General features: G+C 46.4%; 1 protein-coding gene across 1 annotated transcript in view; it reads left to right on the forward strand.

The window, feature by feature from the left end:
• The window catches only part of BCAR3 (BCAR3 adaptor protein, NSP family member), a 110554-nt gene extending 85054 nt beyond the window's left edge, over nucleotides 1-25500 (forward strand). The window contains 8 exon segments of the mRNA XM_047725493.1: nucleotides 2165-2268; nucleotides 3335-3987; nucleotides 8953-9068; nucleotides 12565-12720; nucleotides 12722-12734; nucleotides 15440-15551; nucleotides 21586-21798; nucleotides 24884-25500. Of these exon segments, the coding sequence (XP_047581449.1) occupies nucleotides 2165-2268; nucleotides 3335-3987; nucleotides 8953-9068; nucleotides 12565-12720; nucleotides 12722-12734; nucleotides 15440-15551; nucleotides 21586-21798; nucleotides 24884-25062 (1546 nt within the window). The 3' untranslated portion in view covers nucleotides 25063-25500.
• Nucleotides 25501-25763: the final 263 nt, after the last annotated feature.

Consider the following 25763-nt stretch of genomic DNA (forward strand, 5'->3'; position numbering starts at 1 on the left):
AGCCTGAAGGCTTAGATTTGGGCTTGGTCCACATGGAAAGGGTGATTGACCTGGTGAGAAAAGACGAGATTCCTGAGATGCGAGACACTGAGAGACTGGGGGCTATGCCCAAACCTGGGCACAGGGGAGAGAAGATTCCAGAGAATTGGAGGCCCGGCTGAGGCACCCTGTCCTTGACGGCCAGTGCTGTGTGCTGTCTTCACATAGGATCTGTCTCTCAGGGAGCTGGGTGCCTGTGCTGCCATCTGACCATTCGAGAGAAGGAGAGCAGGGAAAAGGCGGGCCTGGCAGGGTGTAGACTAGTTCCAGCCCCTTGGCGACACAGCCCCCTTCTCTGGCTCCCTGGCCTCTGAACTCACGTGCCTAAACCAAGGATTCAGAAGCAAAACACAGGACTCTGGGCAATACACATGAGGCCGTGCGCTGCTGCAAAGCATCTGGTCCATGTTGGGCAGGGTCTGGCTGGGGACCCTGCCTGCCTGGCCACAGATGCTGGTCCGCCACTGATCAAGCTACTTACCTTCTCTGGGCCTCACTCTCCCCAACTGGAATGATGGGGTTCCAGATGACTGAAGACTTGTAAAGTGCTTAGAACAGTGCCAAAGGGCTATGTAGGTGTGAGTAATCATAATAAATATTATTTTGGGAGGGCAGTAGAATGTAGGACTCAGTTGCAGGGAGGAAGGCAAGAATTGATAAACAGAAATTCTCCTTTTCTTAGTAATAAGAATGGACTTGAGATCCCTCAAAAATATTGAAGAGGTGCTTCTTCCTTTGTTTCTTTTTTGAGTGTGGGAATTGGCTGCTTAACTGAGGAAGAGGAGGGTAATGTCATGAACGGAGCCAGGGAGCATTGGGCAATGCCCAGAACCCCTGCCTGGGGCAGTGCTGGGCAGGAAGGCCTGCCTCCTGGTCTGTGCTCAGTGACCCAGATTTAGAAGAGAAATTTATTTTTTAAGATAAGGAATAGAAGACTGAGAAAGTCTCTCGATCAATGAGGCAGACCCAACAGAGCCACTCTTGACTGCCCAGTGAAAGCAGTTTTTGAGCCCTGCCGCTTCTTGGCCTGAGCAGCAGAAGGTCTGACCATGGGGGCGGGGTGGGCTCTGCAGGGAAGTGCCTCCCCGATGCCATGCGCCCTGCCCTCCCCCACCCTCCAGCCCACACCTTACCTGACGTTGGCCGCTGGTGGGGTTTCTGGGCCAGTAGAGTCTGGCTGCTCTGAGGATCGCTGCAGAAATACCACTTGGCTGAAGCCACTGCCTTTTGGAATTTGCCCTCTGCCCTGCCTTATCGCTGAGGGCTTGCTGGAATTTCTCTGTTGCTGGGAATTTGGGGTTTTTGGGGGTAGGAGGGTGTTTGCTTTTTCCTTTGTTGCTTGCAAAGGTAGGAAAGAACTTAGGGATTTCGGTAACCTAAGCTTGGGGGAGGGCAAATTAAAGTTCATTGCAACTTGACTGGTGGGGTGCAGTCTCTTCTTAGCAAAGGAGAGATTCTGTTTGTGGTGGCTAGAGAACCTCCTGGTCTAAGTAGTCAGGGGAGCAGGGGGGTTACTAGCAAGTTGTGTGGAAGGTGATATTTCCTTGCTTCCCTGCGTGGCTGTGCTCTGTGCCTCCCAGTGCGGGGCGCAGTGAAGGACAGGCCCTTCCCCAGCTCAGCAGGAGGCCGGCTGTGGGGCCCTGGTCCTTCCAGGAGGAGGAGAGGGACTTTATTTGCGGGACATGGCGAACTTGCACTGAAACGCAGACTGCCCCAAGGCTTCCTTCCTAACTGACACCAGGAGGCATGGTGGAAAATGCCTTTCAGTTAAACAAGTCATTCCTCCTGGGTCTGTAAGTAATTTTAAGCTCTGTTAAAAAGTACACATTCTGGTTCATCAGATTTTCCTGAGAGGATCATGAGATCTTTGCTCTGCTCTGCTCAGCCGGATGGAAGGGCTCAGAGGACCAGATTGGATTGGTCCTGGGGAACATGGGGATGGAGCCCGGGGCACAATCCTGTGTTAACTAACCGCCCCCAGCAGTCATTTCCTCCTCCAACAGACATTCCTCTACTGCTGGGATGTGCAATACCCCTCGGCCTTCTCGTAAAAACTTTCCATGACGCTGCCTGAAGGTTTTATGATTTAATGACACGTTTCTGCTCCACTTATCTTTGGCTTCAGAAATAAAGAGAAGAGCGGTAGCCAGCCAGCCTGCCTGGATCACATGCAGGACCGACGAGCCTTTTCCCTCAAAGCGCACCAGTCGGAAAGTTACCTGCCACTTGGTAGGTCTTGGGACCTTTTCTGGGAGGAGGGCGGCAGTGTTAGCCTGATTTCCTTCAGGCTGTTTCCCGCTCCTTTTGGTCCCCTGGTGTGGGGACAACCCAAGGCTTTGCCCCGTAGGCTGGAGGGCAAGGGGTTTGTGAAACTCTGTGGGAGACGGGTCACTTGATGTGTGCTAGCTAGCTTTTAAGCCTTACTACAAACCTTCCCAGCGGGAATGATTATTCTCTTCTCCTTGTTGAGGACACTGAGGCACAGAGGTGACATAACTCCTCCAGAGTTACCCCGGCCCCCAGTGAAGCTGGAATTTGAACCCAGGTTTTCTGACACACGGCTCACCTGCTAACTGGTAGTCTTCATGACAGAGGAGCCTCTCTCTGTGCCCTCCCTGGGCGGAGGGGGCTGGGTCAGAGCTGGGCTTCCTGGGGGACCCTTCCTCCTCTCCATTCTCCTTTCGCAGCCAGAGGAGTGAGGAGCTGTGGGATGGGGGCAGACCTTGTAAGCAGCAGTGTTAGTGAGCCAGGGATGGCTGGTCATTCATTATTTTTATAACTGACCCTCCTTGGGACCACAGGGTGATTTTCTTCATGCCCCGTGGTGAACCACTTCCTTGTGGGATAGCCAGCATCTTTGTCCCCCGCTTCCTAGGGTGCCTCGGGCTCTCCCTCCAGGCTGGCTGGACCCACCCTGGCCATGAGAGTGATTCAGACCCTCATGCTCTGTGACTAAAGACTTCTGTTTCTTAGGGCAAGACTAGATTACTAACTGCCCTCCAGGCGCCATGCCTTGTCCTTGACTGGACTAGCCTTCTCTGACCATAAAGTGACACTGCGGCCCAGCTGCTGGAAGTCACTAGGATTCAGAATCCCCCAGAAGTGGGGTGCGGCCAGCCAGCCCTTGAAATGCTCTGGATGGCACTAGATTGGGCATGGGGCGGTCCTACCGTGTTATCTCTGGGAAGTGACAACTGAAACCCCAAGGGCATGAATGGAGGAGATGTCACTCCAGGTTTGCCTTGTGTTCCCCCACTCAGCTGAGCTTTTCCTGACCCTCACTTTCCCTCCACAGGCTGCAAGTTGCCCCCTCAGTCCCCAGGGGTGGACACAAGCCCCCGCCCAAACTCACCCGTTTTCAGGACGGGCAGCGAGCCCACCCTGAGCCCCGCACTGGTTCGGAGGGTCTCCTCGGACGCTAGGGCAGGGGAGGCCCTGCGGGGCTCAGACAGCCAGCTGTGCCCCAAGCCACCCCCCAAGCCCTGCAAGGCACCCTCCCTCAAGGCTCCCCCATCTCCATCCACCTGGCTCAACTCGGAGGCCAACTACTGTGAACTGAACCCAGCCTTCGCTGCAGGCTGTGACAGGGGCGCGAGGCCCCCCATCTGTGCCCAGGACAGCTATGTGGAGCTGCTAAAGGCCAAGCAGAACGGGGGGCCGGGTCCCCGGAACTCTGGCACCAGCTACTTGATCCTCGAGGATGACGGGGTGGGCCCTTGGGAGGCAGTGGCCATGCAGATGGACCGGAGGCCAGAGGAGGGTGAGGCTGAGTTCGTGCTGCCCCGTCTGGAGACGGCCTCCTCATTCAGACCCAATGACTTTGAGTCGAAGTTCCTTCCTCCTGAGAACAAGCCCCTGGAAATGGCAATGCTGAAGAGGGCGAAAGAACTGTTCACAAAGCACGACCCCAAGGTCATCGCCCAGCACATGCTGAACACGGACTGTGTGGTAAGTGCCTGGGCAGGGGATTTGGCTGTCTTCGGAGAGTTCAGAAAGGGATGGAGGGCTGGCCTCGCTCCACCTCACCCTTTAAGTGTGTGGCTCAGAGAAAAAGTCAGTAGATAACCTGGGTGGGGATTTATTTAAACGGTGGGAAGTGCAGGCTTGGGACAACCTTTGCCCAGGCTGGAAGCTTGTAAAACTCCCCTCGGGCAGAGGAAGGGCAGGCTGGCCAGGCCTTCCCCACCCCCACGCTCCCCCATCCCCCCCCCAACACGCCCCTGTCCTGCCCGCCACCGGCTGCAGGGTCTTCCCTGACCTCAGCTCTGTCAGAACTGGGAGAGTCAAGTCCAAGGACAAAGGACTGTAGATGAAAATGTACTTTCTGGAGTCATAAAGCCTAGGTTATTTTTATTTTATTATACGTGATGCATTCTGTGGACATATACACACACGTCATACATTTATTGTTACTCAAATGGGCTTGAGAATAGGCATTTTAAAATTTACCCTGTTTTTTTTTTAAGTAATACTTGCTCAATTTAGAAAAATTATGAAATACAGTTTAAGAGAAAAGAAAAAAATTACACAAGGTCTACTTTCCTGATGATCACCATGGTTAACATTCGTTCTGCAAACGGATACATGTAAATAATTTCATGCACATATGTGTGTTTACCGCAGGCCTGAACAGATGATTCTGTTTTATTGTACTTTTTTTCTAAACATACTATTTTAAACCCTGAGTCTTTGACTGAACAACATAGTATGATTATCTTTTCATGTGACTAAATAAATATATGTTTACATCATCATCAGTTTTGACAGTAAGCATTTCTTTTAGATATGGGCAGTTTTTGTTCATAAGTGACCCTATGGCAAGGTTATCCTTAGAGACATATTTCTAGAAAGCAAGTGTCTTAGACTGGGAGGGACTCAGCCTACCCCTCAGTTACAGAGACAGATCCAAGTGTTGGAGCGGCAGGTAAGGCTTTACTTAGTGAAATTTAAAGCCCTTATTCGTTCAGGAAGTCAGTTACCTTCAAAGTTCAGGGCCTGTTTAGGAACTGAGTTTTCCTAATGACTCATGGCAGGAAGTGTAGTCTCTGAGCAGCCCCCTGGGGAGTCCCTAGTTGGTGGAGCTCACAGGGGGACAGAAGGCCTCCCAAAACAGCCTTGAGGAACTTGAAGCAGGTGCTAGCTGTTCTGAGCTCTACAACCCAGTGCCTGGAAGTGGGTCTGAGGGATCTCTCAGTACCTAGTTGGCAGGCCCGGGGGTGGGGTGTGTGTGTATCGCAGGGGGTGGGAGCGCCCTGGGGAACAGACCTGGAGAGGGGCCAGGCTGAAGAACAAGGGTTTGTTCACGTGGTGGTTTGGGCGTCCTTGGTCAGTGCTCACAGATAATATTAAATGCTTACCTCACTTAAAAGCAGGTTAAACCCGTTCGGGCAGTAAGAGGATTTAAGACTCCTGTTCTGTTTCCTGGCCTGGACTCTAGGACTCCAATAGGCCAGGAGTCTGGTGTGAACCTGCCTGAGTTGTCCACAGAGGGAGGTCCTCAGAGAAACATGGATCAGGGTTGACAGAACAGCCTAATTTCCAGGAGGAAATGAATTCTTCTTCCCTGTGACTTCAGACAGTGCTTGGAGGATCTAGGAGGGTCTAGGAGGAGGTGAAATGCCTCACTGTCCTTTGGCAGGAAGAGTCTAGAATGTTCCCACCACTTTGGCAGCCATGAATCTAGGGTTCAGATCTGTTCTTGACTGAAGGAACATGAAGCCTGCCCTTTTTCTTGTTTGGTTTCTTTCTTTGCATTTTGTCCTTCTGGTCGGGCCCCTCTCCCCTGTTTGCCTTTAGGCACCCCTGGAAGAAGGGCTGGATAGAGCCCCCTGGCAAGTAAGGTAGAGACTAGGAGCAGAATACCCGCTGGACTCTGCTCACCTTCAGTCTCCCAGGGCAGGGCTGTTAATAGTCTTCCTGCCTCCCTCCGGAGTCCACTGTCATTTCCTTTTTCTCTTCCTGAAACCACTGACTTTAGGGCTTTGCCAACAAAGCCGACACAGCATCTCTGAGGGACATAGATGGGCTGTTGTTACGCACTCCAATGTAGGGACCACCGATAGGGCCACTCAGAAGCTGAGAAGAGACACTGGACAGTGTTTGGGGCCCAAGCAGTGGTTCCCACCCCCTGCAGAGCCCGGGGCTGATGCCCGCAAAGGCCATCATGACAGTGGCTGGCCCCGAGTGCCTCACGGCTGCCTGTCTTGCAGTGTCCAGCCCCTCCTGGGCAGAGCTGGGTGGGGGGGCATCCACTAAGTCCCACTCACCCTGCAGATGGGCACTATCCTGGCCTCCCCCTGAGTGCAGCCTGTCTCCTACCCATTAGTTGCAGTATCTAGAAGTGGGGCCCCGTAGATGAGAGTTGGCCTCTGGGGATGAAATCCCTGCGTCTAATTCAGGCTCTCAGCTTTCCGGTTCTTTCTGTCCCCACCTGTAAAGGAGGCAGCTGCCCAGAGGTGGTTGTGAGGACTACGACTAAATGAAGTAACTTATGTAGAACCGTCTACACACCATGCCTGGCCAGAATGAGGCTAGGTGTTGGCTAGTGTTGGGTATTTAGCCTTGCTTGAGCACCTGCTGTGGGGTGGGGGGGGATGTGAGCAGGGGGACAACAGTGATACGGGGCTTCAGACCACAGCCCAGGTGGGAAATGCTCTGCAGGGGAAGACACAGGAACTGTGGGGCCTCTGAAGCACGGTCTTAAACGTGGAGGAAGGAGGGGACATCTGAGATGAGTTTTAAAGACTGAATAAGAATTGACCAGAGGAAGAATGCAAAAAGCGTCTTCTGGGTGGCAAGCGGCGGATGTGTGCAGACTCCGCTGTCAAGGGTTGGGTTTACAGAGGACTCACTGTGTGGGCAGTGAAGGTGGGGATGGAGTGGGGAGAGGAAGGGACTCTCAGGTCTTTCCTTGGGTGTTAAGTCTCTACTTCTGGGCTCATTCCAGGTTGTTGCTTCAAGGCACTTTGCAGTTCAGTGGGGGGACAGGCCTGTGAGTGCATAGGGCAGATCAGAGTCCTCTGCTAAGGGCAGCAGAAATGGTGGGCAGAGCCAGGCAGCCTCACTGCAATTCAGAAGATCCCTTGGCAGCTGGGAGGAGGGGCAGGCCCCCGCCAGCACCCCCGTGGGTCACAGCAGCAGCTCCCTCAGGCAGTCTGGAGATCCTGCAGAGCGAGGATAGCTGAGATCAGAAGAGCAGAGGGAGGCTGGAATGCCCCGTCCGGGAGTGCTGAGGTGGCATGCGAGGTGCGTCTCATAGTAGATCCTCTGGAAGCGTCCATCCCTCCTCTCCGAGCTACACGGCTCTGGGCATTTTCCCAGAGGACCAGATCCAAGTTCTGCAGCAGGAGCTCAGGAGCCCCTTGTCCTCACTCAGCCTTGGGGCAAGCAGGTGTCGGTGTATCCTGGCAAACCCCCAGGAAAGTGAGCGGGGGTTGCATGTTCACACTGAAGGAAACCGACTTGGAGGCTTTTCTCTCAGAGCAGGGAGCATTCTGGTTAGTAGTGCTTCGGGCACAAAACTGAATCAGTGATAACCATTTGAATCTCATTACACAGACTGTGTGTGAATTGGAGGGTGCCCACCACTCGGAGGCTGGGTTTGGAGGCTCTGATGGTGTAGCTGTCTAAATAAGCGAGCGGAGTGTGTGACCACAGGTGGCTGGGGGATACATCTGGGTTGCCTGACCATGCTCAAGGTGTAAATCCCATTCCAGAGATCTGGCCACAGTTCTTCCCTCTTCTACATGCCAGTGGTTCACAACTCATATTTTCAAGTGGCTTTAAAGTCATTTGATCTTCTGCAAAGTCCTTGAGAAAGGTGAAGCTAGCAGCTGCGTTAGAGAAGGAGACACTGAGGCCCAGAGAACATAGTAGGAATCTGGCACCCTGTTCCCCAGTCTGCCTCTGCATAGCTAATTCCCACAGCTCCACTTCCCCAGGGCTGACAGTGGTTCCTTCGCTCAACCACAGAAGTTAGGGATCAGGGTTGTTGATATCAGCCAAATGTCAGGTGTTTTTTGTAGCCTGTTACGAAGACATCTGGACTGATGCCTGGGATCATTATAGTCGAGGACAATTCCAGCAGGAGGAGGAGGAGGAGGAATCGTTCTGTGCCTGCCACGTGTCCAGACTCGATCGGAAGCACCGTGCCTGGTGGTTGCCTCATTAGACATCAGGATGCTGCAAAGTGTCATTAGCCTGGTATTGTCAAGATGCAGAGACTCAGCTATACGTTTCGACGCAAACGTGTGATGAATACGAATGGTCAACTTATACCTGGTGCCGGTAGACAGTGATTATGCACTAGAGGCAAGACCAGGAGCTGGCTGGGACAGACAAAGGTTTTCTGTAAGGAAGGCCTCCTAGGGGGAGAAGTGGGTGTGCTTGAGACCTTGGGTTTCAAATTGCTGTGCATGTTTCTAATGGTTTCCAGACGTATGGTGCCTTGACTGAGCTCAGGAGAGATGTAATTAAGGGTAACAGTGGCCAGCCCTCCTGGGAAGTGAGAACACAAACAGCAGACCTGGCGGCAGAGGCGCAAGCCCTTGGCCTGGTCACTGTCCCACCACAGTGACTTCCCACCCAGTGTGCTCGCAGCCCTGCCGCCGGTAGCGGGACCCGGCCCCTGGTGGCCAGGAGCTGGCAGGGCGACGCCGTCGGCCAGAAACACCAGATCTGCAGACTTACGGACTGTGCTAGGGGCTTTTCTCTCTGGTTTTCCATTCCCATGGTGTCTTGGAATCCTTCTAATCTCGTCTAGAAATTCTCTGTGCGGAGGCTGCTGCCTGAAAGGAAACGCAGCAAGCACATCCACACCATCCTGGTTTCGTGTCTTTCTTTTCACGTGCTACGTTCGTGTTCATGGTGAGCCCGCTCCCTGATCCAGTCTGTCTCCGCTTGTGTTCTCAACAGGTCACGAGGATACTTGAAGTCTCGGAAGAGATGAGGAAGAACATGGGCGTGAGCTCAGGTCTGGAGCTCATCACCCTGCCTTATGGCCACCAGCTGCGCCTGGACATAATTGAAAGGTGAGCCGTGCTGGCGCACCCCCCTACTCCCCCACCCCCCGCATTTCGGGCCCATCAGCACAGCAGCTTTTGGAACCGATGGGGGCCCAGCACCAACCCAGCCAGGAGCCTTTCCCTTCTCCCAGAAGCCTTAGCCACAGAATTCCTAGAGAGGCACAAAGTAGCTAGCACAGAGGAAGTCAGGGAACAAAGAACACGGTCCTGTCCCTGCTCCAGGAGGGGAAGGAGGATGGAAGAGACCGTTGGCCCGCGCTAGCAGAAGTCACCCCTGTCGCCAGCCTGGGTGGAGCGGACATCTCGCCTCCCACAGCTCCACCTCCCTGAGCAGCAGCTGCTCTGTCCCTCCAGAGTTCAAGACCACACCAGGACTAAGGAGTTCGTGGGAGAGGTTGGGAAGAACAGAGTCTGAACGGTGTTTTCTTTGAGAGGTGGGCAGGGGATGGCAGCACTCAGGGCCCCCAGCCTCTGAAGACTCACTGCCCCCTTCTCCCAGTGTCCCCAAAACCCGGGCTGCCCACGAAACCCACATGCTGCAGCGTTGGAGGTTTAGAAATCAAAACGACAGAAATAGCGAGGCCTGTTTTTAAGAGAAGTGCTAGACTAGATTCCCGTATTGCTGCAGACGCTGGACTTGTTGACACACATGAAAAGACCGTTGATTTGGACAAGACTGTCTTTTTATCTTAAGTGTCCTATTTTTCCAGCCAGTTTCCTCATTGTCAGCATACAAACGTGGGTTGTAATGGACACCCGGACATTCTAGGTCACTAGTGCCATCCAGTCCGTCCTGTCGGCTGAAATGTGGCAACTGAGGGACACACTGTTGTATTTTACTGTGGACTGTTTGTGGTATAAACAGCCACATGTGGCTGGTGAATGGTGCAGTCCTAGGATGTCAGCCCCTAGAAAGTAAACAGTGTATTTCAGGGAGCCTGGGGGATCCACACAACCGCTTTCTAGGGTCCCTGGCCAGAAAGCAGATGAGCCGGCCCCCATGCCACTGTGGCTTTGGTTCTCAGCCACAGAGAGAAAACATCCAGAATGCCAAATGAAAGGCTTCTGGGAGGCAGGAGGTTAAGACATGGTCCTTGGCTTTGTTCACTCTTGTCGTTGAATGGCTTTGGAGAATTGTGGATGCGCCTCCTTTTCCTACAGGCTTTCCGAGATTCTAGCCTCTCTCTGCAGGCACCCTCTCCCCTCCCCAAGCTCTAGGGGCCTGCTTCTCCTCTAGTTTTGCCCTCTGTTGTAGCTGGTCCTGTGGTCACAGTTTCAAGAGAGGTGAGCCCTGCTATCACGCGGCCCCATTCCTCATGCAAAGTGTGTCGGTGCCAAGCCCCCAGGTCCCAGGCCTTACTTTATCCGGGTCACTGGGTACACTGTACGTGAACTTGGGTCTAGGCAGAGGTCGGCAGGCTGGGGGCTCCTCCAGACTGTTTTCAGACTTCCTTGCCGGTCTCCTTATCGCCAATTCCCCGAGGTCTCTCTCCTTGCTCTGCTTCCTGGCCAGGGCTGACCTGGGGGATCTGCCTGCTGGAGCCTGGGGAACGGGGTTTCCTCCTTACAGTGTGTGTACTGCATAAAGGCCAAGGGGATAGCCATTTCAAAGGATCAGATGACAGCAGCTTCTTGTATTTGAGAATCAAATACAGACCACCCTTTATTTTTAACACACCACCTCACCCATTCCAGGCCTACTGAGCGGAGATGGCCTATGTATAACGTTCATTGTCTGTCCTTGCCACCCACCTGAGCATCTGCCTCAGACCTGCCATGCTGAGTTTTTCCTGCAGCAGTGGATATGGGAGGTCATAGGCACACATTGGTTGAATGAATGGAGAGAACTACTCTGATCTTAAGAAAGTAGAGAACCTATCTTTAATTAAGGGCAGTTTAAAACACAGGAAAAAACAGTGAACAGAAGAATCCATTGAAGGCAACGCAGGAAGCCAGTGTACTATTAGTTAAAAGAAACATCTGAAATGCTCAGCTCAACCTTAACACTTTGCAAATAAGTAAGAAAACTCTTCAGTAAATTCAGCAAGTAATAAAAATATACTTTATGTTAGGATCCATGAATGAAGACCTCAGGAAGAAGAAGAAAAGGCAGATAGAGACAGACTGACAAAATGGACGAGGATGCAGAGAAAGATGTACACACGGAGACAGTTGTGGTCACAACTACCATTTGCGAGGGGCCTCCTGGCGACAGGAACTCTAGTGATTTTGACATTCCCACACCTTCTCTCTTTCTCACAATACTAGCTCCCATTTTTACAGTGAAGAAATGGAGGAATGGAGCAGTTAGGTAAGAGCCTGTGGTCATACCACGAGTGAGTGCACCCCCACGCCCCAAGACACACACACTCGGAGATAGCAGAGCTCATCACTTACAATCACTAGAGACAGTGGTGGGACTAGGCACTTGATAAGTCATGCCACTCTTGGCTCAAGGCACTGAGAGCACGCCGGACACTACGAGCCTGCAGAGAGAGGAGCTGGCCATGGAGTGACATCCTTGGCTGTGAACCTGGAGAACAAGGTGGCCCTGGAGCGCCAAAGGCATGTTGTATTTTGGTAACCATTGCTGTGGATGGGGGCTTCACCTCCGGCACTGGTACCATGGCCTCACCGGGACTTAACAGAGGCCATTCTGGCCCAGTGCTGTCAACTCACTGGTCGGGGTTGAGGGAGAGAAGGAAAGGATTGCTGTCTGTGCTGCCTGCCATCAGCGGAGACTGCTCTGCGACCCCATTCATATTAGTCCCATTGTCCTGTGGAGACTTCCTGTTGTGGGTCTGTGAGCTTGACCTGGGTAGTATAGGGTGAGAAAAGGAAGGATTGTTGGCAGATACAAGATTTCTCTTTTATTAGGCTCTGACTTACAGGGAAATTCCCATCCGTCAGCCGTGCAGTCTTTGTCCACATCTCCATTCACCTTCTGGCCTCTTGACCAGAGCCACACTCTCTCCATTCTGAGTTCCTCATGCCTTCTGAAGTGCCAAGACCCGTGTCATTGTTTTGGGTCAAGCATAATCTCTCATTTTTCTGTTCTCTCCTTTCCCAGTCCAGGGTGCCCAGGGGAGGTGGCCCAGGGCTTCCCTGAGGATGGGATTCCCCAGCATGTGAGGGCACCAGGGGTCTCCCCAGACCTCTTATGGTGGAAGGTACAAGGAACCCTGTGTACTTCTGTGCAGCTTCACCCGAGAAGGGCCTCCTCGTGCCCCAGATGCTGGGCTGAATGTGGCCCTGTCCTGGGCAGCTGTTCTTTCTGACTCTAAACAGTACACCCTTGGAGGCCTGGCCAGGGCCCTGCTGCTGTCAGCCTGGGGGAGGGGGTCTCGCCATTGAAATCGGCACCCAGAGTGTCTGAGCTGCCAGCGCCTCACAGGGCGAAACAGCAACCGGCATAAATCTAGTCCTTCTCCTGGCTGGTTTGCATTCCTTTCTTCCTAGTCCTGTCTGCCTTATGCCTGACCCCTGGTCTCCTCCCTCCCAGACACAACACGATGGCCATCGGCATTGCAGTGGACATTCTGGGCTGCACGGGCACTCTGGAGGACCGAGCGGCCACCCTCAACAGGATCATCCAGGTAGCAGTGGAACTGAAGGACTCCATGGGGGACCTCTACTCCTTCTCGGCCATCATGAAAGCCTGGAATGCCACAGGTAAGTCTCCCCTGGGTCAGTGCGCCCTGCACTCCTGTGTGGGACTTAGAGTTCTGAAAGGTGGTCTGCAAGCCCAGGCTTAGCAAAGCACCCACGTTTTTAGGCAGTCCTGAAGGCCGACTAAATCTTAGTGAAAGCAGCTCTGATTAGGGGCAACCGAAAGCAGTGTCAAAAGTGTTTCAGCTCCGTTTTTAAAAACTGGATTGTTGTTGACGGTGCACACTTTCTCTTTGGTGTTCCAGAGGAGAAGGCGTCCTCAAGAACAATCGGTATTCCTTAAGAACCAATATCCAGATATGTCTGGCTGACGTGTATCATAGAAGAGACTTCCATCTGTGTCACCAGACAATTGGGGAGCTTATCTCTGAGAATCCCCAGAGTGGTTTGTCTCAAAATTATGTTGCTCAGGTCACCTAAAACAGACTTCTGTTAAAAAATTCAGATTTCTAGCCCATCTGCCATTTAAGCCCCTAATTAGAGTTTCTGAAGTCAGGCACCTTGCATTTATCTGCTTGGATGGGCTGTTCGTAAGATGAGTGTCAAACCTGAGAGGCTGTGTTTAAAGTCCAATAGATCTGAGAGAGGAAAGTTGTTCTGTCATCTTGATTGCCTAGAATCCGTGGTCCCATTTTGGTTCTGTCCCACAAGCCCTAGATGTGTGTAATCTCACCCTCGGGGTCCTCCAATCCTATAAAGCCAGTCTGCAACTGGTAACACCAAAACCGCTGGTCATTTAGCTTGGCTCTTTGCTAACTACAGACTGTCTCTGAAAGCCTGCTGGGCACTCACTGAAAAGCCACTGCTGCTGCTAGGGAAGACCCCACAGTCACATGTCCTGTAAGTCAGAGCATGTTAGGAACGTCATTTTCCTAGCATTAAAGCAAGGTCACCCTGAAGACAAGCTGAACAACTTAGGGCCTTCACCAGGAAATTCTGAGGGGAATCCGTTCCAACCACAATATCCTAAAGGTTTAAAAACTCCTTAGATGCCCTGGAATTTTATAGGATCCCTACTTGAAATAAGAAAATCCAGCTGTATTTTCATAATATGCTGACTCCTATTACTAGCAGGGGTTATAATTTTTCATTCCAGTGTTTTTCATTTGCGTCATATTTATTTCTTCTCACCCAGAACGGCCTGTAATTTTGGAAGTCTGCGGCATCAGGCTAATTGTGTGTAGTCCTCCAGCCCAGAGCTTCCTCTGAGAGTGTGCTTGCCATCCATGGTTTGGGACTTCTCCCAGCGCACCTTAATATGCCTGTGCAGGGGGCTCCCTGGCCTCCAGCAACATCAGACTGCCCTGCTGGACCCCTTCAGCAGTGAGGGTGTGCAGTCCTCCAGGGTATTTGGCCCCCCCACAGTGAGTTAGGACGCTGCCAGGGGAGGGAGGTGGCAGACCCAGAGAAGGCTGAGGGGGGACTCCTGTCACTCCTGGGTGTCCTCATCCAAAAATGACCCTATACTGTGGGCTCACATGCTTTCTCTTCTCAGCTTCCAGTCTCAAGAAAGAGCATCCAGCAGATTGCGCCCAGATGAGAGACCGGGGCTACTTGGGGAAAGCAGATGCTTCAGGAAGGGGAAGAGAAGGGACAGGGAAAAGAGAGAGGTGCATGGGGTGGGGGGTGGGCAGAGGAAGACAAGTCACCTCCTTTCTGTCCCAGCAGACCTGCTGGTGCCAATCATTTCTCCCCTTCCTCTGGGAAGATGCAGCTCTTAGAGGCCAAGGGAATGAATCTCTTCTCTGTCACTTACCAGCTATAATAACCTGTAGCAATCTAACTATTCTCTTGTGGTTTCTCATCTATAAAACGAGGCCAAAATACTACCTCATGGGGCATTGGAGGATTAAATGAAATTCTTCAAATACCCGACAAAGTGTTGGCGTTCATTCCCCCAAATATTAGTGCCCTTCCTCTTTCTTGTTTTATGGAAAAAAACAAAAAACTTCAGACACTCCAGCTTGCTGGTTTTATGGTATGAGTGGGGGTCGTCTGTCTCGGGGCAGTCAGAGTCAGTGGCACATGTTGGCATTGACTAAACTGTTCTAAAAGAACAGAATGAAAAGGAACGAGTAGAGTGGCATCATGTGGTCTGGGCAGTCTTCTGTGAGTCTCAGACATTATTACTTAGGAGGAAATGAAAATGCTATATATTACATTCCTACATGCTTTCATCAGTATAACCTCTGTGGACAGTTGGCAATTCCCATCAACATTTAAAATACATGTATTCTTTGACCGTGGAGTCCCATTTCTGGAGTCCCAATATAGTCCCAATATTTTCACACACATAGACATTTGCAAAATCTTCACAAGGTAATTTCATGATGGAAAAAATTTGTGAAACTCTTCTCTCTGGGAGACTAGGTAAACTTCAGCTTATCTGTAAACTGGAACATCATTCAGAAGTTTAACAAAATAAGGCTGTTCTCTGCTGTTTTATACATACTTGAATGATTTCTAAGCAAAAAACTGAAAAATGTGTAAAGTGTGATATACCTTTTAATTTAAAAGTTGTATATGCGTATACACAAAAACCTGGACACATACAAGAAACTGATGAGTCGTCTCTGGGACAGGTTGTTAGAACAACACAGAACAGGGGCAGGGGCGGGGATTAGCCTTTCTGTATACACTGCTTTTAGCTGCTTTGACTTGTTTCTAAAAAGAGCCTCTTCCAAAATGATAAAACCTTTCTCTTCCAGATCACAAGATTAGAAAAAACGTGGACTGCCCTGAGGCACCAGTACACCCAAACCGCGATCCTCTATGAAAAACAACTGAAGCCTTTTAGCAAGATCCTGCATGAAGGCCGGGGTGAGTACAGGCTCAGCCTGAGTGGGAGTGGTGGCCGCCTGGCATGTATCTGTGGGACCGTTAGGTCTGCTCTGCTCTGGTTTGATCAGAGCCTTTAGCAGGACATTTCATGAGATCTGAGGTATCTGTAGGATTGTTGATGGATCATTGAGGCTTTTATCAGATGGTCATGCCATTTCTAGAAGAACTGCGGTTGCTAAAACAGGACCTGGGCTACCAGTCACCTCACTCCGTGCTTTCCTTTCTTAATTGAGGTGTAATGTATGCAACATTATATTAGTTGTCAGTAGACAATGTAATGAGTCAATATTTGTATTTACTACAAAATGATCACAATCCAAATAATATCCACATTATATACAGTTATCAAATTTTTCTTTCTTGTGATGAGAACTCTAAGATCCACTCTCTCGATTACATTCAAACAGTGCAGTGTGGTATTAACTGTAGTCACTGCGCTGTACATTACCTCCCCATGACTTACTCACTTTGTACCTGGAAATTTGTATCCTTTGACCCTCTCCACCCATTTTGCCCACCTCCGACCACCAGCCTCAAGCAACCACCAATCTGTTCTCTATATCCATGAACTGAGGGGATTTCATTTTTCATTCTGTTTTTTTTAGATTCTGCATACAAGTGAGATCAGATAGTATCACTCTTTTTCTGTGACATATTTCACTTAGCAGAATGCCCTGAAGGTACATTCATGTTGTCAGATAGCAGGATTTCGTTTCTAATTTTTATGACTGAATAATATTCCTGTGTGTGTGTGTGTGTGTGTGTGTGTGTGTAGCTAGTTATATATATAAGTATACCACATTATCCCTTCCTCTGCTGATGGACACTTTGGTCGTTTCCATAATCTTGGCTATTGTAAATAATGCAGTGAATGTGGGGTGCAGACATTTTTTAAAGTACTTTTTTTTTCTTCAGATAAATAGCCAGAAGTGGAACCACTAGGTAATATGATAGTTCCATTTTTAATCTTTTGAAGAATCTCCATACTGTTTTCTGCAATGGCTGTGCTGACATACATGCCTGCCAACAGTGCACAAGCATTCTCTTTTCTCCACATTCTTTCCAATATTGTTATTTCTTGTCTTTTTGCTATAGCCATTCTAATAGGTATGAGGCAATATCTCATTGTGGTTTTGATTTGCGTTTCCCTCATGTTGAGTACCTTTCCATGTACCTATTGACTGTCTGCATCTCCTCTGGCAAAATGTCTATTCAGATCTTCTGCCTTTTTCTTTTCTTTTTTTTTTTTCCTGTTGACTTGTGTTTTTTATATATTTTGGATGTAAACCCCTTATCAAATAGATGATTTGCAAACATTTTCCCCCATGCAGTAGTTTGCCTTTACATTTTGTTGGTTTTTTGTTGTGCAGAACCTTTTTAGTTTGATGTAGTCCTACGTATTGATTTTTGCTTTGCTGTCTTTGCTTTTGTTGTCAGAAAAAAAAAAAATCACCGAAACGAATGTCAAGGAGCTTCTGCCTCTCTTTTCTTCTAGGAGTTCTGTGCTTGCAGGTCTCACATTCAAGTGTTGAATCCATTTTGAGTTGATAATTGTGAATGGTGTAGGGTAGTGCCCATATTCTTTATTTTACATATGGCGCTCCAGTTTTCCCAGTACCATTTATTCAAGAGACTGTTCTTTCCCCATTATATGTTCTTGGCTCCTTTGACATAAATAAATGGGCATGGGTTTCTTTTTGGGCCCTCAACTCTGTTTCATTGATGTAGGTGTCTATTTTTATGCTAATACCATACTGTTTGGATTACTATAGCTTTGGAATCTAGTTTGAAACCAAGGAGCATGATACCTCCAAGCTTGGTTCTTTCTCAAAACTTCTTTGCCTATATGGGGTCTTCTGTGGTTCCCCCATATTTTAGGATTGTTTGTTCTATTTCTGTGAAAAATGCCATTGGAATTTTATAAGGATTGCATTGACTGTAGATTGCTTTATGTAGTATGGACATTTTAACAATATTAACTCTTCCAAACCATGAACACAGAATATCTTTCCATTTGTTTGTGTCTTCTTCAATTTCTTTCATCAGTGTCATATAGTTTTCAGTATATAGGTCTTTCACCTCCTTGGTTAAATTTATTTTTAGGTATTTTATTCTTTTTCATGTAACTGTTCATGAGATTGTTTTCTTAATTTCTCCTTCTGATAGTTTGTTGTTGGTGTATAGACATGCAGCAGACTTTTGTATATTAATTTTGTATTGTGCAACTTGACTGAATTCATGTATTAGTTCTAACAGTTTTTGGTGGAGTTTTTGTTTTCTATATATATTATGTCATCTACAAATAGTGACAGTTTTACTTCTTTCCAATTTGGATGACTTTTATTTTTTTCTTGCCCATTTGCTCTGCCTAGGACATCCAATACTATGTTGGATAAAAGTGGTGAGAGTGGGCATCCTTGTCTTGACCCTAGAAAAAAAGTTTTCAGCTTTTTAGCCTTGAGTATTAGCTGTGGGTTTGTCAGATATGACCTTCATTATGTAGAGGTGTGTTCCTTCTATACCTACTTTGTTGAAAGTTACCATAAATGGATGTTGAAATTTTGTCAAATCCTTTTTCTGCATCTAAGTAGATCCATATGATTTTTTTTTTAAATATTTTATTTGAGAGAGAGAGCACACAAGCAGTGGGGAAGGGGCAGTTAGGGAGAAGAAGAAACAGACTCCCCACTGAGCAGGGAGCCTGATGCAGGACTCAATCCCAGGACCCTGGGATCATGACCTGACCCAAAGGCAGATGCTTAACTGAGCCACCCAGGCGTCCCTGTATGCTGCTGCTTTAGAATGGAATACTCTGTATATATTTGTGAAGTCCATGTGGTCTAACAGGTTATTAAGGCCAATATTTTCTTACTGATTTTTTGTCTGGATGATCTATCCAGTAAGTGGAGTATTAAAGTCTTCTGTTATTATTGTATTGTTTAGGTGCTCCTATGTTGGGTATATAAATATTTACAAATGTTATATTCTCTTATTGAATTGACCTCTTTATATAATGCTTTTTTTTGCTTGCTTGTTTCTTATTACAGTCTTTGTTTTAAAGTCTATTTAGTCTAAGTATAGCGACTCAAGCTTTCTTTTGGTTTCCACTTGCATGATTATCTTTTTCCATCTCTTCACTTCAGTCTGTGTGTATCCTTACATCTGAAGTAGTCTCTTGTAGGAAGCATAAAGATGGGTCCTTTTAAATCCATTCAGTTGCTGTATGTCTCAATTAAAACATTTAGTCCATTTATATTTAATTATTGATAGGTATGTATTTTTTGCCATTTTGTTCATGGTCTTCTAGCTATTTTATCCTTCCTCTCTGCTCATTTCTTTTTCTCTTATTCTCTTCTTTTGTGGCTTGGTGATTTTCTTTAGTGCTATGCATGGATTCCTTTCTTTTTCTCTTTTGTGTATCTACTGTAGGTTTTTGCATGTGGTTACCCTGAGGCTTACATATAACAACTTATAACAGTCTGTTATTGAACCTGATACCAACTAAGTTTGAATCCATTCTAAATCCGTACATTTTTACTCCCTCCCCACATTTTGTTTCTGATGTCACATTTTACTTCTTTGTATCTGTGTTTCCTAATTGTTGTAGTTAGGTTTACCACTTTTGTGTTTTAACCTTCATACTATCTTTATAAATGATTATCTACTTTTATTGTCTATTTACTTTTACCAGTGAGATTGTATTTTTACGTTTTGTTACTAAGTAATGCCCTTTTCAGCTTATAGAAGTCCCTTTAACATTTCTTATACAACTAGTTTAGTCGTAATGAATACCTTTATCTTTTATTTGTTTGGAAGACTCCATTTCTCCTCCAATTCTGACTGATAGCTTTGCCAGATAGAGTATTCTTGTTTGGAAGTTTTTTTTTTCTTTTAGCACTTTGAATATATTGTGCCAGTCCCTTCGGGCCTTTAGAGTTTCTGCCAAAAAATCCGCTGATATAGTCTTATGGGGGTTCCCCTATACATTACAAGTTGTTTTTTGTCTTACTGCTTTTAAGATTTTTTCCTTTATTTTAATTATAACTTGGTGTGCGGATCTTATTTGTAACTCTGGGCTTTCCTGGATCTGGATGTCTTACTTCCTTAGGAAGGTTTTTAGTCCCTTTTCTTCTAGTACCCCTATAATGCAAATGTTAGTTTAAGGGATTTATGGAAGGAACATCATTAAGAAGACTATCTTCACTTTTCTTATTCTTTTTTGCTGCTCTGATTTTATGAGTTCCATTATCTTGCTTTTGAGCTCACTAATTCTTTCTTCTGGTTCATCTAGTCTGTTGAAGTTCTCTACTGTAATTTTCAGAAAGTTCAGTTGTTTTTCTTCTCTGTGACTTCCATTTGATACTCTTGTATTTTCTGTCTCTTAGAAGTTTTCACTGTGTTTATCCTTTTCCCAAATTCAGTGAGCATCTTTATGACCATTATTTTGAACTCTTCATCAGGTAAATTAGCTATTGCCATTTCATTAAGGGTTTTTCTGAGGTTTTTTTCTCCTTATTCTTTCATTTGGATCATATTCCTGTTTCTTCCCTTTGCTTGATTCTTTGTGTTAGTTTCTGTGTGTTAGATAAAACAGTTACCCCTCCCAGGCTTGAAGAAGTGGCCTCATGTAGGAGATGAACCTTATCATTCAGCCCTGATCTAGTTCTTGGTTATCTTTCTAACCTTTGTGATTGTCTAAGCAGGCTTTTATTTTTAATGGCTCCCAGTAGTTGAGGATATGCCAAGACCTGTCAGTGTCCCAAAGGGAAGGGTCAGTATCAGCATCAGTTTTTAAAATTATGCAAATATATATAATCCTGTGAGAATACAAGTATAAGCCCCCACTGGCCACCAGAGCCAGGTGATGTGGAGCTGTCCCATGGATGGCAGTTGCCAAAAAAAAAAAAAAAAAAAAAAAAAAAAACTTCAAACAAGTGTATTAGCTAGCTCCCTTCTAGGTGCTATCAGGAAGCAGTAGCAAGGCAGAGGTAGAATGCAAAGATGGCACCCACCAGCCTACATTACCTCCAAGTACCTCTGTAGGCCCCCAGTCGTGTGCCAGAAGTGAAGCCTGCCTCTCAGGCTAAGGCTCCAGGACAAGCAAATAGGCCTCTTTCACAGAAAGACTGGGATATGTTTCAGTCTGCTATCCATGCAGTGCCCTGGGGGTTCCAGTTGTTAACAGTTCCGTGAGATAACAGGATCACGGTTCCGCTAGCCTTTACAGCCAGGTGATCAGGGGTGTATCATGGGGAGTACCCACAAAAACTGAGGCACCAAATGTGGGTAAAAGCTCCCCTCTGAAGATACTGGCACTCTGCAGTTTGGCAGAGGGGAGAGCATATAGATGTCACCTGCAGAAAGAAAAAAATGATGGCACCTGCTGGCTAGAATAAGGCAAAGAGCATGAAGATGTTGCCTGCCAGCCAGCAGGCCCCTAGATGTGTGCTATATTAGCCTGCCCCTCAGACCAACACTTCAAGTTTAGCAAATGAGCTCTTTTCAGTCTGCTGCCTCCATGCTGAGCCCTGGTACAGGTGAGTCTGAGCACACAAGCCCTTTAATAAAGAGCTTGTTCTCAGTTTGTTACAGCCTGTGGGTCTTGTGGGCGAGAACAGGCTTGATTTTCAAAGCTAGCTGTTTTAGGGACTCGTCTCTTAGGTGCAGGTTTTACAGTTGGGGTGTCCAATGTGGGATTCAAACCCTTTGCTCCTCAGGGAGAAAGCTCCAAGTTTTGCATTCTCTCCCACCTGTGCCAGGATTGAGGTTTATAGACAGGTTGGGTCCTGGCCTCTCCTACTTGCTTTGAATGTGGGCCTTGTTTACCTGATATGTAGCAGTTGCTCAGTCTTTAGGGTTTTTTTCAGAGGAAGTTCCATATTTAGCTGCAGTTTCGGTGTCCACTGGGTGAAGTGAGCACAGGCTCTTCCTATGTCACCATTTTGAATTGGAACTCTCTTTCCTTAACTTTGAAAAATGGAATAAAGTTTTCCGTGTTTTTTTTTCCCCCCAGAGTCTACGTGTGTTCCCCCCAACAAAATATCAGTCCCACTACTGATGCCTCTTGTCACCCTGATGGAGCGCCAGGCTGTCACTTTTGAAGGAACTGACATGTGGGAAAAAAATGATGAAAGCTGTGAGATTCTGCTGAACCACTTGGCCACAGCCCGGCTCATGACAGAAACTGCAGACAGCTACCGGATGAATGCTGAGAGGATCCTGGAAGGTAAGAGCTGTTTTCTGTAAGCCGCTCTCTATTCTGCATAGTAATTAGAATGAAGGAACAAAAGAGCATGGGTGCTCTCAGTTAGGAAAAGACAAAGTAGGAAAAATTAAGTAGGCATGGAATTCCCTTATGATTGATCATTACTCCCTCTTAGTCCCCCTGAGTGACTTGAGAATCCTGTTTCTCCTTTCCCATGTGTTCTGTTGTGTCAGTGGCATAGAATAAACTGAAAGGGTCAAGAAGGAATTGGTCAGCTTGCCTACCATTAGTACTTCTGATTGGACCTATGTGAAGGTGAGCAACATGAGGAGTTAAGAGTTCTATGGGACTTCATTTACCTGCATTCCTATTTCTTCCCATATTGAGGTGAGGCCCCCTGCTTTTAGCATCAGAGGGTCCAACACAGGCAAAGGCACTGCTGAGAGAGCCTGGAGAAAAGTGTCTTAAGGAATGACCAACTAGGCTGAAGGAGGTGGATATAGGTGGGAAGGCCTATTTATTTCTTCCTGAAACAAAGCTGTTGCTCCAGAACTAAGTGGTTTACAGTCTATCTGCTGTAGGTTTAAGAACTACATACATCTTTCAGTTTTTTAATCAGAAAGCTCTCTAGGGTTGGCAAGTGTTGGATTCAGAAAATAAAAGCACCTAATTGAATTCACCAGATATTGGAGTGCCTGCTTACATAAAGCTAATAACTACATTACATTGGATGTTGCCTAAGCCAATATATTAGGATGGGTTTTGAGAAAAGGGCTTGAAGCTGCTCTACAGCAAATTAAGGTTATCTAATGGCATTTCTCAGCTAATCCTGCTACAGATTTATGTAGCGAGTTTCCATCGCTGGGAGTAACTATGAACCCAGTAAGACCAGAGATTTGCTCACCATCTACCCAGGCCAAGGTGGGGAACCCAAAAGCATGTTAACTGAATGATTGAAAATTTATCTGTCAAAGATATTCTGGCATCACAGGGAAGGATGGACTAGAAGTCTTTTTTTCTTAAGTTAGTCACCATAGAGTACATCAAGTTTTTGATGTAGTGTTCCATAATTCATTGTTTGCGTATAACACCCAGTGCTCCATGCAATATGCGCCCTCCTTAATACCTATCACCAGGCTCACCCATCCCCCCCAATCCCCTCCCCTCTGAAACCCTCAGTTTGTTTCCCAGAGTCTCTCATGGTTTGTCTCCCCTGGCTTTTATTATTTTCTTCACAAAGATCCTGTAAATCTAGATGGTAGAAACAGATTTAAGGACAGAGCACATTATATCCAGCAGGAACCAAGGATAAGAACCACATGTGTATGACTCTGGCTGGAGGTTTCTACCTCTCAAAGAGTTGACTGAGTATCCCTTGGTTTTAAGTAGACAGATCTTCTCTTATGTAACAGAAGAGAGGCACGAAATAGATCCACACATATGGCTATCTACATATTTTTGAGAAAGGTGCCAATGTAATTCATTGGCTTTAGTCTTTCAACAAATGGTGCTGGAACTATTGGATATGCAATGCAAAAGAAAAAATGAATCCTGACCCTTACCTCAACCACGTACACACTGATCAATCTAAAATGGATCATAGGTCCAAATGGAAGAGCTAAAGTGTAAAGCTCCTGTAAGATAACAGGAAATTCATTGTGTCCTTGGATTAGCAAAGCTGTTTTAGGACACAAAAAGCATGAACTGAAAGAAAAAATTTTGATAAAATTTTAAATTTTGCTCTTCAAAAGACACCATTAAAAAAGTGAAAAGGTGAACCATAGACTGGAAGAAAATATCTGCTAAATGTTTATCTAATAAAGGATTTATATCTAGACTATATAAAGAACTCTTATAACTCAATGAGAAGGCAGACAAGATTTGAACAGACGATATACCAGAGAACATCTGCAAATGACAAATAACTACAAGATGCTTAAAGCATTAGTCATTACGGAAATGTAAATTTAAACCACAATAAGACAATACCACGTACTGTCTAGAATGGTTACAATTTAAAAAGAATGCTAATACTGGGGCATCTGGAGGCTTAGTTTGTTAAGTGTCTGACTTTTCTTCATTTCATCTTGAGTCTTGATCTCAGGGTCATGAGTTCAGACTCCATGTTGGGCTCCATACTGGAGGTGGAGCCTACTTAAAAAAAAAACAAAAATGAGAATATTAAGATTTGGCAGCTTATGGAGAAACTGGAGCTGGTGAGAATGTAAAATGGTACAGCCCTTTGGAAGAGTTTGACAGTTTCTTTAAAATAAACATACTTACTGTATGACCCAGTAATTCCTCTCCTAGAGAAATGAAAACACATGTCCACACAGACTTACATACAGATGTTTACATTATTCATAACAGCCAGAAACTAGAAACAAGTTACACATCCATTCATTCCTTTTTATTGCTGAGTAGCATTTGTTATATGGACATTCCACATTTTATCCATTCACCAACTGGTCCATCGGTTGGCAAATGGATAAAATGTGGAATGTCCATATAACAAATGCTACTCAGCAGTAAAAAGGAGTGAACTAATAACCTGCAACAATGTGGAATAGTCTCAAAAACATGGTACTTAGTAAAAGAAACCAGACATGAAGTCTGCGTTGTATGATTCCATTTATATCAAGTTCCTAGAAAAGGCAACACAAAGCAAAGAGGTAGTAGGTAGTTTTCCAGGGGGATGGAAATGTTCTAAAACTGGTGGTGATGGATGTATAAATTGTATAGGCTGACTATTGTTTATGAAACTGCAGCTATAATAGGTGCTTCATGACACATAAATTATACATCAATAAAGCTGTAAAAACAAGGTTCTTTGAACACTCCTCCCCACAGTGGCTTGTGCACACGAATTTTATTCTACCAGGTTTCAGTTAGTTTACTTGGTATTCCTTCTCCAAAGGTGCTCAGGTCTTTGAGGACAGGGCTCTGCCCTTTCCTTGTATAAAGTAGAGCCTGTTTTTTCTTTGGGGGCATTTTTAAAGTTCTGATAAAAGATGAATTTCATTTTGATCTGACTTTAAGCAGCTAGATTTTCAGTCTATTGCCAACATTACCTTTGAAAACTGAAGTAACTGTTCTGTTTTCCTAGGTTTTCAACCAGATGAAGAAATGAGTGAAATCTTCAAGACTGAATTTCAAATGCGATTGCTATGGGGCAGCAAAGGTGCACAAGTGAATCAGACAGAGAGATATGAGAAATTCAACCAGATTTTAACTGCCCTCTCACGTAAATTGGAACCCCCTCCTATAAAGCAGGCAGAGCTTTGATAACTCTCCAGAGAACCTTAGGATATTATTTGAAGCTTCTCCAGTTTCTTCTTTGGGAAGGCTTATCATTTGATAAAGTAATAATGTGCAAATCTGACAGTATACAAGCTTTTAGTATCCACAGGATATTAAACATGTAAATTACACAGAGCACACTTATTTATGAATTGTTTAAAATTACTACTGATTTTAAAATGAAAATAATTTATTATGAAGGTAACTATTGCTAATGTTGATCAGCAAATTTAAGAGAAGACGATGTTGGCTGGTTGCCTTCTTTTTCTGAGGTATTTGACCATTTTAAATTCCATGTCAGATAAGTGTAAATAGAAAAGAGTTGAAAAGCATGAAAGATTATGGAAGGTATCAGTTGTATGATATTCTTTAAATATGAAAAATGTAAATAGTCATATGAAAATATATCTTTTTGTGAAATAACTGTATCTGGTCTCTTTATTGTTAAATAACTCATCATAGTACAATAATTATACCTCCTACCTTCCTGGGGTATCCTCTTCCCTAGATACTATATCCTAATAATAAAATTAATGAGAGTGATATGGAAAATGTAAGGTTTGTGGCATGGGAGACAGAGTGAATAGTGATAAAAGGTAGACCTGGCTCCAGAAGACCTAGGTTCAAAGTGAAGCTGTGGTGCTTGCTAGCAGCTGGACTTTGGTCAAGTCCAAACTCATCATTCT

This window comes from Lutra lutra, chromosome 4, assembly GCF_902655055.1.
Source record: "Lutra lutra chromosome 4, mLutLut1.2, whole genome shotgun sequence".
Taxonomy (NCBI): domain Eukaryota; kingdom Metazoa; phylum Chordata; class Mammalia; order Carnivora; family Mustelidae; genus Lutra; species Lutra lutra.